Source organism: Pipistrellus hanaki, assembly GCF_964339955.1.
Source record: "Pipistrellus hanaki genome assembly, chromosome: 11".
In the NCBI taxonomy this organism is placed as follows: Eukaryota; Metazoa; Chordata; class Mammalia; order Chiroptera; family Vespertilionidae; genus Pipistrellus; species Pipistrellus hanaki.
Window position 1 is genome coordinate 5,179,784 of NC_140513.1, and position 17,600 is coordinate 5,197,383.

The following is a 17,600-nucleotide window of genomic DNA, read 5'->3' on the forward strand; positions in this document are numbered from 1 at the left end:
GTTTTAATCCTTACCCAAGGATATTTCCCCCCCCATTAATCTTTAGAGAGAGAGTGGAAGGGATGGAGGAGGGGAGACAGAGAGAGTAAAACACCAATGTGACTGGCTGCCTCCTGCACATACCCCTACCAGGACCAGAAATCAAACCTGCAACTCAGGTATGTGCCCTTGACCAGAAATTGAACTTGTGACCCTTTGGTCCTCAGGCTGATGCTCTAACCACTGAGAAAACCAGCCAGGGTGGTGATTTTATCTTTTTAAAAAAAAAAATTATTGATTGATTTTAGAGAGAGGAAGAGAAGGAGAGGGAAAGGGAAAGGGAGAGACAGAGGGGCAGGGAGATGAAGAGAGGGAGTGTAGAGAGGGAAGGAGAGACAGAGAGAGATTTGTTGTTCCACTTATTTATGATTCATTGATTGATTCTTGTATGTACCTGACTGGGGATCAAACCCCCAACCTTGGTGCATTGGGACAATGTTCTATCCAACGGAGCTACCCGGCCAGGCCGGTGCTTTATGAGCTACCTGGCCAGGGCAGTGCTTTATCCCAGAGAGTCGCAAAGCAGTGTGAGAATGACTGCCACCGACAGGGGTCCTCAGAAGCTGGAGGGCCGGGATTTCTCTCACTCTCAGGGGCAGCAAACTCTGCTTCAGCAAGGCCCGTTTTAGAAAACAAGGGAGATGGCCCTGCCCCGGCCACAGGTCTGTGCGGCCTCTGCGTTACAGGCGAGTGGAGCAGCTGCAGCAGGGACCTGTGTGGCCCCCCTGCCCTGCATCCTCTCGATCCCTCTGTTGGCTTCAGGCCCACCCATAACCTGGGAATAGTATGCGCCCCCCAAAAAATACTGGACAGAGTCCCTGGGGGGGCATTCTAAAAATGAATGTTCCCTGGCCCTATTCCCAGAGGCTGCGGTCTGACAGCAGCCGAGGCCTCGGTGCGGATGGTCCGCAGGAATGTTCTAGAAAACGCCGCTCTTCCGGGTGACTCTGCAATCTGGGAAACCTGTCGCCATCCTGCAGCCCGTTCACGGGAAAGGACAGGCCTCCATCACGGTCTGTGAGGGGAGGAGGTGGGAGGCACCTGAGGGAGGTGCTCAGTCAGATGGGTCTTCATTCCTTTGTGAATAAAAGGTGGTGATGTGCTCAATAATTGTTCATATGATTATTACCCTTGTTATTAGCATGAATTCTCCCCAGGTTGCTAGAGAGAGCCCTGGGAAGGGGAGTTCTACATAAAGGATCACTAACTTTTTTTAGTTTTAAGCAGGTGCCTTCCTTCTTTCCCGCTGGGGCCCCGCAGCCGGCCTCCGGGGCAGGCGAGGCAGCTCCGGTCATTCCTCCCTAAAGTGCTGGCCCAGCAGGGCCCTCCCCAGGAAAATGCCGGGACCAAAGTGTGTCACCGGAACAAAGCAGGTGCGAAATGCACCGGAGCCAAGGCGCTCCCATGCAGTGTGGTCTGGGTTCTAAATATAGACGCCTCGGGTTGGTAAATCGATGGCTTCACCTGCAGGAGCAGAGCTGAGGACCTTCCAGAGGACTCTAAATGTGGCCCAGGATGAGAGCAAAGCTGTCCAGCTCCACGCAGAGCTGGAAAAATTGCCATTATGTAATAAGTGGATTCCTGGAAAGAGGGACAACCCCCATCAAAGAGTCAAAGACAGGGAACCAAATAAGGAAAAAGAAGGAAGTGGAAGTTCAACACCGGCCCTTATGAACTCACCCATAGACCAGTGACTGACCCTAAGGACTGGCCAGAGCCCGCTCACCCAGGCCTCGGTCGCCTCCAGCCCCGCAGGGAGCACTGGAGCCCACAGCGTGGGCTGCAGAGACGCTGAGGACATCAGGCAGTTTTTCAGAAGCTCCTGACAGCATAGCTCAACACCCCAGGCCAGGACCATGCCCTGCCCCCTGACCAGCAGGTAGTAAGTGACAGATGGAAGGGACCCCCCCAATTTCAGTGACAGAGAAGGTATCAAATGCACCAGACTACAGATACAGGCTTAGAGGGAGCCCAGCACCTCCTGACACCAGGCTCGAGGTAGCTTATTGCTCAGGAGGAGGGGCTGTCTCTCCTGAAGGTAAGCGATGAGGAAAAGCAGAGATGCCGGGAATTTCCAGTGAGGAAATGGAAGATTCCTGACCGCTCCTGAAGAGATCTAGGACACCAGCTTACAGAGCGTAGAAGTGAGTGGGCAGGTTTCTAGACCAAAAGGGTTTCAGAGCCAGGATCCCTGGCCTGCAGTCACCACAGGACCCAGCAATGGTATTTGACCCTGGGGCATTTATCCCAGAGAAATGAAAATGCATATTCACAGAATCCTTCACGTGGCTCACGGCAGCTTTATTCACATTAGCCCCAAACTGGAAAAGGCCTGGGGGTCCTGCAAAGAGTGAGCAGTCAAATCGTGGTGCATCCACACCAATTCCTGACAATCCCAAGTGTTGGCTAGGATATGGAGCACACAGAACTCACACGCTGCTGATGGAGAGTTGAGTTGGTAAACAGTGACTCCTCACTTGGCATAGTACTCAGCAATTTAAAGGAACTACCTACTGATACACGTAACACCTTGGATCAATCTTCAGGGAATGATGCGGAGTGAAAAAAGCCAACCCTAAAAGACTGCATAGTGTATGACTCCATTTAGGTAACCTTCCTGAAATGACGGCATTATAGAGGGAGGAGGGACGGGGTGTGGTTATAAAAGTGGGTGGAGATGGAGCCACTCCATGTCTTGTCTGTGATGGCGGATGAATGAAGTTACAAGTAAGTGAAATGGCAAGTACAATGGGAAACCTAAGACAACTGGGTGTACCAATGACGTTACATTGGGAGACACTGGGTAGGGCACATGGGGTGTCTGTGCTATTTCTTGTAACTGCATACGAATCTTGGTTCTCACAAAATAAAATGTTTAACTTAAAAAGCTGTGTCCAACTCAAAATCCTTTCAGTCCTTCCATAAGCAGTTACTGGACCTCTGGGGCACCAGGTGTGACGCTGAGATGTGGCCCCTGCCGGGAGCACTTGCAGTGCGGAGGGGAAATATAAAGTGCCCAGGACTTCCCAGAAACGAAAGTAAAGAACACTGTGTACAGCTGATCCGGTCCACTGTCCAACAGCCGCTTGGTACTGCCTTCATAAGCAGTATATTTGGTCGTTGGGGAGGGGGGGGGTGCCCGAAGCAGAAGCCTGGGAGGTCTTCCACCCTCTCCTCAGCTCAAGACCCACCATCCAAACGCTGGCGTCTACAAAAGACGCCTGCGAGATGCAATGTGCAATCTGCTTCCTCTCCCCCGCTCCACGGTGACGGGGCCCTCCTCTCTGGTGAGGTCAGATGGAGGGGTCTCCAGCTCAGAGAACAGTTTGGTTTGGGAAGCAGTGCCCACAGGAAGCTATACATGCAAGACCACGAAGTGTTCAGCAGAAACGTGTTTAGGGGGAAATGGGCACACAGCATACATTGCTGCATCCCCCCCACCTGCTGACTTCACTTCTCTGGGGAAATCCTTCCCAAGCCGGTCTCCAGGTCCTCAGAGCCCCCCACTGAGATTCATTTGCAAGTCTTGCTCCAACTGCACCCAGACTCTGAGCAGAAGGCTGCTCTCCAGAGGGGGTGCTTCTGAATCGCACCCCCACATGATGTCATAAAGTTTCCTATCATTCCTTGCTAAAGTTTTAAAGTCTGCTTAATACATTTTCATATAATGCCAGTTTTCACCCAGACCTCCTCAATCAGAATCTTCAGGAGTGGGATCTAAGCACCTATAGTTAAAAAAAAAAATTCTAAAGGTAATTCTCAGAAATGTTGGCACACTCACTTCCTACCTGCTGGATGTGTGCGGAAGTATCTCCTCTGTCCAGTCCCAGGAACCCATCCCATCTCTGTCCCCCTCACAGGCCCATCCTCTTTCTGAACTTGAAGTGCTCCCCAGTGGCTATCCTTTAAAGTAGGGGTGTCGAACTCAATCAGAGAAGGGGCCAAAATCTAAAATCCAGCCTAAATCACGGGCCGAATGGTTTACTGAACAGTCATAAACTGACAATGTCATAAACTGACAGCGGAGTGCAGAGATGACAGCGCGGTGCGGGCCACATTGCAAGGCCTAGAGGGCTAGATTTGGCCCGCGGGCCTTGTGTTTGACATATGTGCTTTAAAGGAATTACCTACTCTGACAGCATCAATATTACTGGCACATCTCAAACATACCCCTCCAGCCTTAATTACCTTTCCTAATTCTCCCAGAAACACCAGTAGCTCAGTATGTTTTTTCCAAAACTCATCCAATAGCTTGGTTTCTCGTTTCTGTTGGTGCACAATTATTTTCACAATCTCCAAGCTATGGACTCACCTTTGACGTCTCCCTGTCTTCTAAGCTCTATATCAATCATCCCGTATCCTCAGTGATCATCTCCCTCATTGGACCAGCCCAGTCCCTCTGTCTCACAGGCCCTCACTGTTTCACAGGTTCTTACCCGGCCTTCCCAGTCTTCCTGTCTGCTTACACAGGATTTGAGGGTGAGATAATGGGGGACTTTGGGACATGCTATTGGTTATCATGTGTAAGTGGAGACTGGAGAGCTATTTTCAAGTTCCTGATAGATGATAGGTGGACCTATATTTATTCAATAACTATTGATACTTGAATAAATATAGGTTGTGCATGTTATTAGGAAGAAAATGTGTGTCAGCTTAAAGAACAACACAAATAAGAAAAAAAAAGCTCTTTGTGGAAAGTTAGGGGTAAGCTGGAAGATGCCATAATAAAAAATTTTCTCATTTTAGTAACATAGTAGGAAAAACTTTTCCTCTCTTCTGTTAGGTTCTGTGACAGGGGCCAGTGAATTAAAATGACAAAAGACAGACTAACAGGAGGAAATGAGCACACATTTTATTTTATTTTATTTTATTTATTTATTTTTAAAATATATTTTATTGATTTTGTACAGAGAGGAAGGGAGAGAGATACAGAGTTAGAAACATCGATGAGAGAGAGTCATCGATCAGCTGCCTCTTGCACACCCCCTACAGGGGATATGCCTGCAACCAAGGTACATGCCCTTGACCGGAATCGAACCCGGGACCCTTCAGACCCCAAGCTGACGCTCTATCCATTGAGCCAAACCGGTTTCGGCTATTTTTAATTTTACCTGTTCAAGGGCTCCACAGAGAAGCAAAACCAAAGAAGCAGTTAAATACTGGGATTTATATATCATTTTAACAAAGGGCAATAGACTGTGGTGTAGTGACTGGACAGAAGAAAAGGGACCTGGGGCCTCTAGGAGGGTAAATCACGGAAGGTGAAACCCTGGGGGAACTAATGGTCTGTGAGGGCGATTCAGCAAGGCTTGTGCATGAAGACTCGTCGTGGTGGCTCTCTTTCTCTGCTGGCAGTGCGGTTCTCCTCCTCCTAGAACTTAATTTATAAAAGGAAATTCTGCCCTGCTTTTAGGCAGACGGGGGGGGGGGGGGAGTGAGAGATCTTCCTGTGTCTGCTTTTTTCTAATTGTTCAGCTCAAAAGAATTCTTAGGCCAAAGTGGCGGGTTTTTCAGTGGCATATTTTGATCCCCTTCATAGCCAATACTAACATGAAAAATTCTTCATTTCAAACATAAAAGTAAGGGTTATGGAACTGACTGAATTTCACCTTGAGGCAAGCCAGTAGAGGGGGAAGGCCCAGGCTACTTTTTAAACAACCTCTGTATCATATTCTGATTTTTTCTGGGCCAATTTAGATCCAGTCCATGCTTATCTGTGCCGTTTTCCTCCAAGCACATGCAGAGCACGTAGTAGAAGAAAATCAGCTTACTCTGTGCTTTTGAGGTCAAACTCTATTTTTGAAAGATTTTCTGAAATTTTTACTTCAGCCAGCTACTCTGATTCTGAGACAGTCTAAGAAAATGTGCCCATGAAACCATGAGTGAGGGAGGGCGGCAAGGGAAGGAGAGGAGGGTGCTCTTTAAAGAAAGCGAAATAGCAGATAAACCAAACAGATAGAAACAGAGGAGGCAAGTGTTTTAACTGAGAACATTTATTATCAGAGATGACAAGACACCGCCAGCCTGCTTGCATGGCCAGCACGAGATTTAAAGAAATGAGTGTTGGCCGACGTGAATTCGGGGCAGGAGAGCCTAAACCAATTCCTATCGCCCTTTAACAGCACTGATTAAAAGAGTGATAACACCCAGTCCCTATTTATAGCGTGTCCTTATGGTGTTCTGTACTGTACTTGGAGATGAGGTGAGCATCAAAAATGGGTTGCTGGCCCATGAGGACTGTACAATTTCAAAGAATAGAAAACTTGAATCATCAAAGGAATACAGTTCTTAGTAATGGCATAACCTCCTTGAGGAAAAGTGATTGCTTTCAGCAATTATCCCTCGAGGGGATGTGGAGCTCAGTGGTGAGCAGGGCACTGCAGCCTCTGTTCCAAGCCAAGGCCAGGATGTTCTGGCAGAGAATGCCCATGCTCCTCCCCCACTCAGCCTGGGACTCCAAGTCACTCTGACCTGGGAGATCCACATTCCGCTCCCTTCAGTCAGGGGGCCTCCCTCCCTGGGCACCTCACTGTTCCCGCACCTCTGTGCTAACTAACGAGGCTCAAATCAAACCTCCGATTGGCTCTTTCTCTCCAACCAAACGCAAACTCAGGCTTCCAACTGCTGGACAGCGTTCTGTGGACACCCGAGCAGCCCCTCAAACAACCGGCCGGGATCCCACTCACTCCCCTGCTGCATCCACATCTAAGTGAGCAGAACTGCCAACTTTTCCCAGTTGCTCAAGGTACCAAGTCCAGAGTCTTCTCTGTCTCCTCTCACATCCAACACCTAGTCAGTGGCCAGGCCCTGTTCCTGCTCCCGCACAGCACTGCTTTGGAAAGTTGTAAGAGGTTTGCATCAGGGTATTTGTATTTCATTCTTTGAAGAGATAACACACTCCCTTGATTCAACACTAAAAGGCTGAACAGGGCAAAGCCTCCCCCTCTGCTCTCTCAGCCCTGCACCTCCTCTCCCCATGGATTGTTGGTGTGTCTCCCAAAGAGGCTGGATGCAAAGAAAGAGAAATACGTATTCTCCCCCCCCTACTCCCCTCACCCCCCGGTCACTTTACACAAATGGCAGCAAACCAAGCATAACTCTACTTCTTGTTTCTGTTATTTTAAAGTTCATATACCTTGGCGATCTTTCCAAATCAGTACCAAAAAGCTCCTGTATTCTTCCTTATGGCCACATTGTATTCTACTGAGTAGATGGGCCCTGTTTTATATAACCGATTCCCTAGACAGAGGCCAGTAAACTGCAATGTGTAACCTTGCATGTGCCATTTGACCCTGAGGACCTGGGCAGAATTCCACAAGGTCTCTGAGTGCCTTGTCCCTTCTCTTTTCCATTCTCACATTCTCTGCTTTAGCACAGACCTTCCTTGGTGCAGAAGCCTTCTAACTGGCATCCCTGCTCTATGACCCTTAACTTACACCAACAAATATATTTAGTGAGCCCTTTCTACATGCCAGGTACTCTGCCAAGACAGGCAAGAACAAGAGCATCAAACCCAACAAACCAAACCAGCCTCTCCTCACCAGACCCACACAGATCCCTGCCTGTCTCACAGTTGTTGGAGTTTTGGGAGTGTATCAGTAAGTCATCTGCTCCCTCTCTATGTTTGGAATCGATTGGGAATTAGTACAGGAGTTGGGCAAATGGAAATTAAAATATAAATTTCACTGTTAGAGTTTCACTGGCAATCAGCCCTGAAGCCCAATGTACTTCCAGCTTGCCACTCCTTCCCCCAAGCTTAGAGCGGGAACAGTCTGCTCACAGGGGGGCAGACACTTGCCTGCATGGCTGCCCGGGAACTGCTGTGTCACTCTCCACGTCAATCTCCAACAGGGAGACCAAAGCAGATGGGCTCTCCACCTGCCTCTAGAAGGCTTGGGTGGGTTTTTCCAGAAGGAAATACTAGTAGTAGGGAAGACAACACACAGCTCTCTGGTCAACCAGGACAAGTCTCATAGCTGTTCTGCACTCAGCTTGCTTCCTTATCTGTAAAATGAAGCTAACAGGAGCTACCTCATCTGGTTTTCTTTTTTTGTGTGAAGACTAAATAAGCAAAACACATTTAGGATGTCTGTGCAAATGCCCGGTATGCAAGTAATCAATAAATATTTGCTGAGTGAATGAGTTAATGAAAGAGTGGTGCACAGAATAACAGTTCTAAAGGACATCTTTCCAGCACATTTTCCAGAGAACCTAACATCCGCAGCCGCCAATCAGCAGAGCCTAACAGGATTCACCAATAGGGCCCAGAATGCGCCACATCGGGCTGCTTTTTATAGGCTCTTCTAAAGTTCCACCCGCCCCCTTTGATGACGTCATCTTCACGATGCATTATGGGGCTGGTAGTCTAGAGAAGAGGAGGTGCTGGCTGGACCACTGTGAGGACAAGTAACCCTCTGTCTGGTCCCCACCCCACCTTTGGTAGATGGAGCCCTGGCGTCCCTTCTCTCCCTTCCAGCGTGCCAGGACTGCCCAGGACTGGTTACCAGAGGCCTCCAAAAATCAGGAGCATTTTGCTCAGATAATTCAATATTCACTGAAATTTGAGATTTCAGTTTCAAATCAAGAAAATATTCACTTCCCATATTCTCATAGACAGAGCTCAGGGGCACTTTGTGGAAGGTATGGCCGTCGTTCTGAAACGTCCTCTAGTCTCCCTGAGGAATCAATCCACAGCAGAACTAGCAATTAGGAACTTATCCGAATTCTGTGCACCTTGTCTATTTAAAACTGCATCATCTTGTAACACCATAACAGCTACCAATGGCTCCCCATGGCCTAAGATACAAAGTTCCGACCTCTTAGCTAGGCACATAAGGTGCTTCGTAACTACTTCGCATCTCTCACATTTTTAAAAGCAGCCTTTCTCAACATCAGTTCCTTTTTTACACTTTCATGCGAATCACGTGGGGGCTTCATAAAATACTGGTAGACCTCAGGGTCCTGGAGGGATGGTACGGGTTTCCCTGTGTTTTTGAAGCCTCCAGGGTGGTTCTCAGGGGCAGCGGGTAGAGAACCGCCGCTGTCATGCCTGTCCACACTGCTGGCCACAGTCCCAGGTCCCCCAGCCCCAGCTCCGCCGTCCCCTCTGTGTACAGTGACCTATTCCCCTGTTCCTGCCTGGTGACCAGCTAAGCTCCACTGCCGCCCCTCTGCTCCCGTCCTCCAGCGGCTACTTCCTCCGCCCGCAGTGGAGCATGCTTCTCTTCTGGGAGCACGGGATCATTCGGATACTTGTGTTTCCCAGGAAAGGCTCTAAGTGCCTGGAGGAGAAGAGTCCTGAAGAGCCCTCTCCTACCCACTCCACAGCCACTGATCCGAATCTGGAGCCACAGTAAGCCTCACAGGTGATTCTGACCCATCTCCTTCCCCACCCCCGCTCCCTCCCCATGAGAAATTAGCTTCACAAAAGCACGGGGTACAGTGAGCATCCATAAATATCTTTTTGCATTGAAATGCCAAAGAGTCTCATTTGTTTTTTGGTTTAATTTAGCTTTACTGTTGAAAAGTACTCAAATGTCCCCCTTTCCACACACCTCCCCCTCTTAGCCCCCTCCATCCTCTCCCCAGCCCTTCCCGGCACTACTGACCATGCATGGGCTATGCCTCTATGCATAAACGTATCATCTGTTTTTAAGTCAATCATATCTCAGCATCTAGTTGCCTTTGATTCCCCCGAGAGCTAAGCACTCTGCCTTGTACTACTTCTTCGATCACTTACCCATTCATCTAACAAATATGACTGCACACCATCACAAAACCCTGCGGATTCAGGAGTAAACAGGAAACCATAATTACCACCCTGTGGGGCTTAGAATCTAGTAACATATTAGTTATAGCATAGATATTATTACCACTTTTCTGAATAATGTTGGATTTCCCCTTCTAGATACTCTAAGGGAATCTCATAGTCTCTTATATCCCCAGTATGTTACAGAAGGCATTCTGTAAAAGTTTACTGAATCAAGACAACACATTTAGTAGCACATACCACAAATTAGTTAGCGTTCATTTGTGTGGTTATTTGATTCTGTCCCATGAGCTGTAAATGCCCTCAACACAGGAACTGAATCTGTTTTGCTTACTACACTGAAACAGGCCTGGCTGAGCAGGTGCTCAATGAATGCTGCCAAGTAAATAAATACACACATGAGTAAGATATCAGTAAGAACAAAACCTGAAATCTCCCAAACCAATATCCACTCCTTCTCCCTCCCTCCCCTCCCCTCAGAGAGGCCATGCTCTCCCTGAGCACTGAGGGATTTCAGGTTCCAGTGAACACGAGCCCAAACAGAGGACGTTCTTCTACTTACTTACAGGGTGACCTGGGACTCCGCGTCAGGGCCTGCTGCCGGCCACGTCTGGAGGGGCTGGATGCGGAAGGAGAGAGATGAGGTTGCTTTCCACAGCAGGGTCTGTGCGGCCTGACCCCCGCAGGACCCCTTCGTCAGCGGATCCATGGGCGGGCCTGGAGGCTGAGGCGCTGTGCTGCAAAGGAGTGGGAAAGGCACTGAGAACAGAGAATGACGGCCGATCGCTGGTACCCAGAGGCCAGCCCCATTAGTAAGTCAGGGCAGGAAGCCAAGGCACTCGCAAGACCCAGTGTCCCACCTAGCCCATGTCACGCCCTTCCTGCATGAGCCTGCGAGGGAGAGGAGGCACCGTCCACATCCACACGGCCCTTGGCCGCAGGTGAAGCCGCCCACACTGTCAGCAGACCTGGCCGTGTCACCGCGGCTGCCAGGTCCTCTCGGTGGCTGCGTGGCCAGCGGCAGAGGGCTCCCTGTGAGGCGGCCACATTCTCATGACCGCCCTCCGTTTAGGCTCGCAATACCAACACTAACGTGCACCCAGGGCTCGGAGTCCCAACAGGAGAGGAGAGAACTAACCTGTGGCTTCTGAGGGCTGTTCCTACTGGGATACCCCCCAACACACACACAGAAGCCAGGGGGCGCTGGGGCAAAGGAGGCCAGTGGGCATTTAAGCCGCCACCGACGTATCCAGAAAAAGGCAGCCCTCACCCCGCAGTGGTCGCCAACCAGTGGCCGCGAGGTCTGAAAGGTTGGCGACCACTGGTCTAGAGGGCTCCTGGAGAACAGCCAGCAGGAGCCTCGTGCCATCACTGCGTGAGTCTGGGAGGCGGGTGGGGGGATATCTCCTCATCGGCAAAGAGCGGGCTTACGCTGGCCACGCCACTGTAGACAGAGGACCAAGCCCACATTTCGAATGTGGCAGTGGATCGACACACGACTGCCCGTGGGAACACAGAGAAACGCAGCCTGAAGCGGCCTGCTCCTTCTCTCCCACAGACAGGCAAGCACACCAAGCCCAGCGACTCAGGAGTGGGACATGGAGAGCACCCTTACAGCACTGGTCAGAAGGGACTCCTTATAATGTCTTCTTTTTTACTGAATTTATTGGGGTAACATCTATAATAAAAGCATAATATGCTAATTAGACCAGACATCCTTCTGGACAACCTTCCGCATGAAGCCTTGGCAGTGGGGGCCGAGGCAGCCACTGTGGCGGTGGGGGCTGAGGGCCCTGCATGGATTTCGTGCACCGGGCCTCTAGTTAGTTAATAAAAGTAGATAGGCGTCAGGTCAACCATTTTATAATAAGTCATCTCTATGTTGAATTGTGTTCACCACCCGAGTCAAGTCCTTCCATCACCACTTATTCCCCCTTTCCCCTCTTCTACCCCCCCTTTCCCTCTGGTAATCACCATACGCATACTGTTATGTTTCTATGAGGTTTTGTTTTGTTTTGAATTCTCAACCGAGGATATTTTTTCCATTAATTTTTAGAGAGAGTAGAAGGGAGAGAGAGGGGGAAGGAGAGAGAGACACACACATCGACTAGTTGCTTCCTGTACTTGCTCCAACCTGGACCAGGGATCAAACCCGAAACTGAAGCCAAGGTATGTGTCCTTGACTGGGACTCAAACCTGTAACCCTTTGGTCTGAGGGCCAATGCTCTAACCACTGAGCAACCAGCCAAGGCTTTTCTTGTTGTTTTTCTTTAATCCCTTCAGCTTTTCAACCGGCCCCTCCCCCATCCCCCACAGCTTACAGTCTATCTTTTAGTTTATTTTAATCTTGAAATAATATTAATTCATTGTTTTAACATGTTATTTTCTAGCCCTTTAATCTTTAAATTTGGTTTAAAAACACTTAAATGTTAGTTCTTTTAAACCTTTATCACCATTTAATTTTATCTTTTTGCCATACCTTTACCCCTAGTTTCTGAGTTCTTTTTTTTTATACTTTCATCTAATTCTTTAGCTTCATTTTCTGTTTGGATTCTCTCTCATCATTGTTAATTTTAATCCTTTTTCTCATTTCTGTTATCTTTCCTAGTCTTAACTTCCTAGTTCAAATAAAATGTACATTCCTTTAATCTTCTTTATAATCTATCTTCAATAAAGATAAAGACATACTTTATCTTTATTGTCTCACTATTTAACATAGCAGTTGGAGAACTTCTTGGAAAGATGGAGAGTAAGCGCTCATATACCCTTGGAATCCATGGGAATAAGCAAAAATAGCCCAATATTCGGAGAAAACGTATTGAAGCAAGAGAATGGCCAAACTCCATGTTATAACTCTGAAGATCTGTGTACACAATAAAACATTGACAAGCGGAAAGCAAACATTGGATTCTGTAAGGGGATGGCAGGAAATGAGCAAGATGCTCTCCATGGAGGCCTCACCTGGATGCAGGGGTGGGACTGGGCAGGAGGTGTTTCTGCTTCACCCCCGCTGCCCCACTGCCCAGCTTTCAAACAGGGAGGGTGGCCTGACTGAGGAAGGCTGAAGAAGAGAAGAAAAGTGCATCTTAGGAGCCACTTGAACCTCCTGACCAGAAGTTTATATGAACCCCGAAGAAGGCCCGTGAGTCCGGGAATCACGCCGAGCCAGCCCCTCTCTGAAGGGACGTGTTTGCCCTGAAATGGGGGGGAAGGGGAAGAGCTGAAAATTCAAGGGAAGTCCTGTGTGGGGTCACCCACACCACGGCACAGCACAGGGGACTCTGCAGACGGGCGGGGCAGCCTGCGGAGAGAGTGAGAAGAGCGGCCCGTTCCCACGGCCTCTGTACCCTCCACGCCCTCCACGAGGGTCAGGACAGAGAGAGCTCCAGCCCGGGCTCCGAAAGCCAAGGCTCACCGTTGCTCCGACCAAAGGGAGGGGGTCAGGTGAGTCTGCCATGTTATAACGGGCAAACCCAGACCCAGACGGAAGCGCTCGGTTCAAGGTCGAGCCTCAGGCACACGCGAGCACACGCCCAGGGAATAAGGCTCCAAAGGCGAGGGAGAGGACAGATCAGAGGACTGTCAGCGGGGCCAGGTGAACAGCAGAACAGCTTTGTTTTCTCTAGAAAACGAAAGATCAACATCTCTCTGAAAACAAAAGATCAAATAATACCAGGCAGACCTCCCAAGGCTCCGGGATAAAACTGATAATTCCCAGTGAACAGGGCTCTCTGGGGCAGGGCCTGAGTGAGGGCAGCAGGGGTCCAGGAGAGAACCCCTGGGGGGGGGGGTTGCTTCTGTGTGTGTGTTGGGGGGTATCCCAGTAGGAACAGCCCTCAGAAGCCACAGGTTAGTTCTCTCCTCTCCTGTTGGGACTCCGAGCCCTGGGTGCACGTTAGTGTTGGTATTGCGAGCCTAAACGGAGGGCGGTCATGAGAATGTGGCCGCCTCACAGGGAGCCCTCTGCCGCTGGCTACGCAGCCACTGAGAGGACCTGGCAGCCGCGGTGACACGGCCAGGTCTGCTGAGGCCCAGCGATGCAGCAGACACGGACCACGGGAGGACACAGCTGTGGCCCAGTGCGCCTCACACGCCGGTAGGCAGATCCCTGGGTGCAGAAGCGGCATAAAAGGCAACAAGGTCTCAGATCCAGCTCCTTCCATGTGGCCGGTTCTCCCACGCCAGTAGCTTTGATCGTGGAGTTTCAGCCATGAGTCCACGGGGAACAGGGGAAACTTCCGGGAGCCACACCCACTGCCTTGCACAGTTGATCTGGTGCAATATTCCTTGCTCAGACTGTGGGCTGAAAGCGACCTTAACCCGGGTGCAAATCATCACTCTCGCCGCCCTTCAAACTGAGACCAGCCCCGGGGGTTGGAGTGGCTCAGTGGCCCCGGGAGCAGCAGTCCCTGCAGAGCAGGGAGCGGTGGGAAGACAACCTCCCTGTCCCCCAGTTTAACTGCCCCTCCCACACACGGTCACTCTGCCCTGTACCCTCTTCCCCCAGCACTCAGCGCCAGCGAAGCCGTCGTGGTTACTCCGCCTTCTACTGGCCATCGTCTGCTCTTGTCCACCACAAGTTAGCTCCCGAGCGGGCACCCCACCTGCCCATTCCCAGGTCCCCGTGCCCAGCCACAGTGCTCAGTACATACGTGCTGTGTGGATGAGAGACTCTGTGAAGGCCAAACACCGGAGGAAAAGGGGCATTTGGAAAGGGAGGCTGTCAGGCTGCTGTGGCCTTTTGTGACTGAGGTCCCTGGTGGCTGCAGGCGGACAGGCCACGGCGGGACCTGCTCGATTTCTTCACCAATCGCTGAGGGGCAGATTGCCGGCCCGGGACGCGGGGGCACAGCAGGTACAGGCACCTCCCCTGGCATGCTGCCGGCTTCTGACCAGTGTTTTGTTGCAGAAGGATGCTGTTAGTGGCAGATACTGTGTGACGACTGGCGCAGCCCCCATTTCAACCCCGTTCCAGAGAGCAGAAGTTGGGAAGTTAAAAACGTCATCGTCCTGGCCTCCTTTGCAGTTCAGTCTGGCAGTGATCTGGATCCCACAGCTCGGGTGCAGGCAGAGACTCTGATCTGGCATAGAGCCAGGCAGACTCGGCGAGAGGATCGGGGCATCGCCTGGCATTTGCGGGTCATGGCAGCTCCTTGGTTCTGAAGCAGCAGCGGCAGCTTTGGGGCTCCGAGCAGAGCCGCAGCTGCCGCATCGGTCAGTTTCTTGTAGGCGCAGAGCACAGTGGTTCTGGGCGCTGGGAGCTCGGACTGGAGCCTGTGCCCAGGCCGTGACAATTTTGTAAGCACTTAATTCCCAGGGTGCTGTTACTGCAGGCAGAGTGGACTCCGTTGGAGGCAACAGATGACTGAGTGACAGCCCTGGTGATGCCTGGCCGGGGGGGTTTTGAGTCTGCCAGGTCACATGACCCCGTGGCACTCTTCCTTGTGGTGGGTGCAGTAGCATAACTTCCAGGTGACGAGGAGAGGAGGCCGTGCTCCCATGGGAAGGCCCGGCATTCTGCTGTTTGGGTGTAAGAGAGCTTGGTCCCAGCAGGGCCCAGGGAGCTGCTAACTGCGGGTGTTCTGGGCCAGGCTGCCCTGGGGCTGTGACCCCATCTCTCTCCTGCACCTGCTCAGTGTCACCAGCACCGCCACCAAAAACTGTCGGAGCAGCTCTGCGTGTCGCTGCAAGCACCTCAAACTGGGGAGACACTAATGCTTTCCCCATCGCCGGTGATAGAAACTACTGCCTCCTGAAGCCAGCCCGGCTGGCTGGGAGCGCCGGCTGCCGGGATGCACGCTCATGTCCTGAGTCCAAGCTGAGCCGTTAGCCCTCCTGCCCGCTGTGGTGGGAGATCTAGCCCGAGCCAGATGCAGAGTGGGCCTAATTCCCGTTCCACGGCACCTTTTCAATGTGGGAAGGCAGCTATTATGTCCTCCGTGCATTTTCTCTTTTTCAAGTAAAATCCCACTCCCCTGCTGAAACCTTTTCTCTTTACGGGCTCATTCCCATCAGACAGAAACATCTTTATAAAGCAAACGCGAAATCAAATCAAATCAATTTTTCAGCTCACATCCCTCCCACCCTGCGGAGTTGGCGCTATTCACTGATTCCAATTCCTCTTTCATTAGAGCCTGAAGCCCGGCCAGGGAGATATTCTCATCCTCACTCTCCCCAAGAAGCAGCTCTTGTCAAAGACCACACGATGCGAAACCCAATGGCCAATTCTTAGTTCTCTTTTATTTTTATTTATTTAATTGATTTCAGAGGAGAAGGGAGAGGAAAAGAGAGATAGAAACACCAACGATAAGAGAGAATCATTGATCCACTGCCTCCTGCCCGCTCCATCTGAGGATGGAGCCTGCAGCCCAGGCATGCGCCCCGACTGGGAATTGAACTGTGACCTCCTGGTTCATAGGTCGACACTCAAACACTGAGCCACCCCGGCTGGGCCCAATTCTTAGTTCTTCAATTATTTGACCCTTCAGGAACATCTAGCACGGAAAAATCACTCCCTTTCTGTTTCTAATGGTTTATGTACACTACTTTCCCCCAATGAAAGTATTTTAATGACTTCATGACCCAATGGTTTCACACTTAAGACTCAAAGTCTACATTTTACTTGGGATTTATATGAATAGTTAACCAAAGTTCATCAAAACACAGTCATTCTTCCTGACTCACAAAGTTTATTTATTGATCCCTTTTCCTAAAGATTCCTGTTGTCCTACCCACCCCACCCCCCAATTTTTTTTTTTTTTTTACCTTTCCCTATTTGACTGTAATTCACAGTCACATTAAAGAACAACAACAACAAAAAACCATGATGTATTCTTCACATATTTCCTACTTGAGGGCCCATACCTGCACTGTCCAAAAAAGCAGCCAAAACCACGCTTGACTACTGAGCACTTACCGTGTGTGCGGTGGGAATGGAGGTGCTGTGAGTGTAAAAGACACACCGGTTTCAGACCGTACAGAGAAAAAGGTAAATTATCTTCATGACTTTCAACATCCATCCTAGCTCTAGAGACAACCAGATGTGCGGTGCATCTCCACCCTTGCACATGGCGTTAGATCCACCCCCCCACCCCCATCCCCGCGGTCTCGCTGTGTAGGTCAAATTCCTTTCCGACAGCATTATCTGCCAGACTCCATCTCTGTTCAGATCTTCGGTTCTAGAAACCAGACAACCAAACGTAATTTCTCATATTAACCTTCCAAAGCAAAACTAATTTGGCTATTGTCTTCCTCCATGAGAGGAAGCTGGTTTGTATTAACTTAACCTCTTTAGTGAATAATAAAAGATGGATTATTTTTCCTTCTCATAGGAGAGCAGACATAATATGAAAATTAATTTTCTTCTGGTGGCCCTAAGAGCCCATTATGTCAGCCCCAATACAAGATAGCTCTTCATAGTCCTTCCCAGGAAGTCTGCTGTTTTTCCAAACGGAAACCAAGAGCAGCACTTATTTGTGATTAAACACTGATGGGCCCGACACAAACAGAAAGAATAAGGACAGCATGCGGAAGAATGAAGACGATGGAAACACCTCACACTGAAATACTTGTTTACAAAACCACCTGGAAAAAACGTGTCTCCTGGGAAAAATAAACACAAACAAAAATCTAAGAATCTGCGTCAGGAGAAACAGAAGGAAGAAGAAAAGAAGGCAACCCAGGGCATAATGGATAATTGTTCTTTTCTGATCCTATCTGGCCTGGAAAGCTGTATTCGGGAACAAGAAAGCATTTGTCTTGGCATCAGATTTGTTCTCACACGCGTGGGTAT

The 17,600-nt window shown here is 50.0% G+C and overlaps 1 protein-coding gene across 4 annotated transcripts in view; it reads right to left on the reverse strand.

Annotated features, from left to right (window-relative positions):
* The window catches only part of GARNL3 (GTPase activating Rap/RanGAP domain like 3), an 83,318-nt gene that overhangs the window by 60,726 nt on the left and 4,992 nt on the right, over positions 1-17,600 (reverse strand). For 2 of the 4 annotated variants that reach the window (XM_084898336.1, XM_084898335.1), the window contains exon 2: positions 10,375-10,545. The exons of 1 other annotated variant lie outside the window; for it this stretch is intronic. In XM_084898336.1, the coding sequence (XP_084754462.1) occupies positions 10,375-10,545 (171 nt within the window). Of the gene's footprint in view, positions 1-10,370; positions 10,546-17,600 lie in introns of those variants that run through there. One more of the 4 variants, XM_084898339.1, reaches the window with a different exon arrangement.